The 612-nt window shown below is 32.7% G+C and overlaps 1 protein-coding gene across 1 annotated transcript in view; it reads left to right on the top strand.

Moving 5' to 3' along the window:
• The window catches only part of LOC108761743 (probable multidrug resistance-associated protein lethal(2)03659), a gene marked incomplete at its 3' end in the record, with an annotated part of 2,241 nt that extends 1,649 nt beyond the window's left edge, over positions 1-592 (top strand). Inside the window, exon 3 of the mRNA XM_018508458.1 lies at positions 390-592. Within this exon, the coding sequence (XP_018363960.1) occupies positions 390-592 (203 nt within the window). The remainder of the gene's footprint in view (positions 1-389) is intronic.
• Between the last annotated feature and the right edge of the window lie 20 nt (positions 593-612).

Raw genomic sequence — 612 nt, 5'->3', positions numbered from 1 at the left:
GTTCAGAGTTTTTCAGAATACGAGAAGATCTGCCGAAATGCGCCTTCTATTAATTTCTTGAGAAATTAATTTTTTCCGAATCACTTCAAGTAGGTCTTGAAAACAAATGCATCCGCATGAAGTTTGCTTCGTTCGAGTTGTTCGAAATATGTATGTGGTGTCAAATAGACCGCCACACCATCGTAGCCCAAAAAATAGAAGCAGAGAATATTTCTGTTTTTTAATGTTTGTATTGACAAAAATTCCAGTATTAGAAATAAAATTCCAATATTAGAAATAGTCATATCCTGGGACGATTAATATTGTACGATATTTTTTATTTGTGTGAAATGAAAAAGAAAAAATATATTTATTGTACAATATATATAAACGCTAAAATTCAATTTTAGGAAAGAAGTTAATATCATTCAATGGGCGTCATGTGTCAGAGGTATCGTCAAGTCTTTCATCGTCTTTATGACAAGAATATCGTTGTTCATTATGATAATGTCTTATATTCTGTTTGGCTACAAGATAACGACCGAGAAGGTGTACGCGATAACTGCCTACTATAACAATTTAAGCTTAATCATGACTGCCTACTTTCCGCAAGGTATGCGATAATTAGTGTAG

Source organism: Trachymyrmex cornetzi, unplaced genomic scaffold (genome assembly GCF_001594075.2).
Source record: "Trachymyrmex cornetzi isolate Tcor2-1 unplaced genomic scaffold, Tcor1.1 scaffold2619, whole genome shotgun sequence".
NCBI classification, from domain to species: Eukaryota; Metazoa; Arthropoda; class Insecta; order Hymenoptera; family Formicidae; genus Trachymyrmex; species Trachymyrmex cornetzi.
The sequence above is the reverse complement of the archived record's forward strand: the minus strand, read 5'-3'. Positions and strand labels throughout refer to the sequence as shown.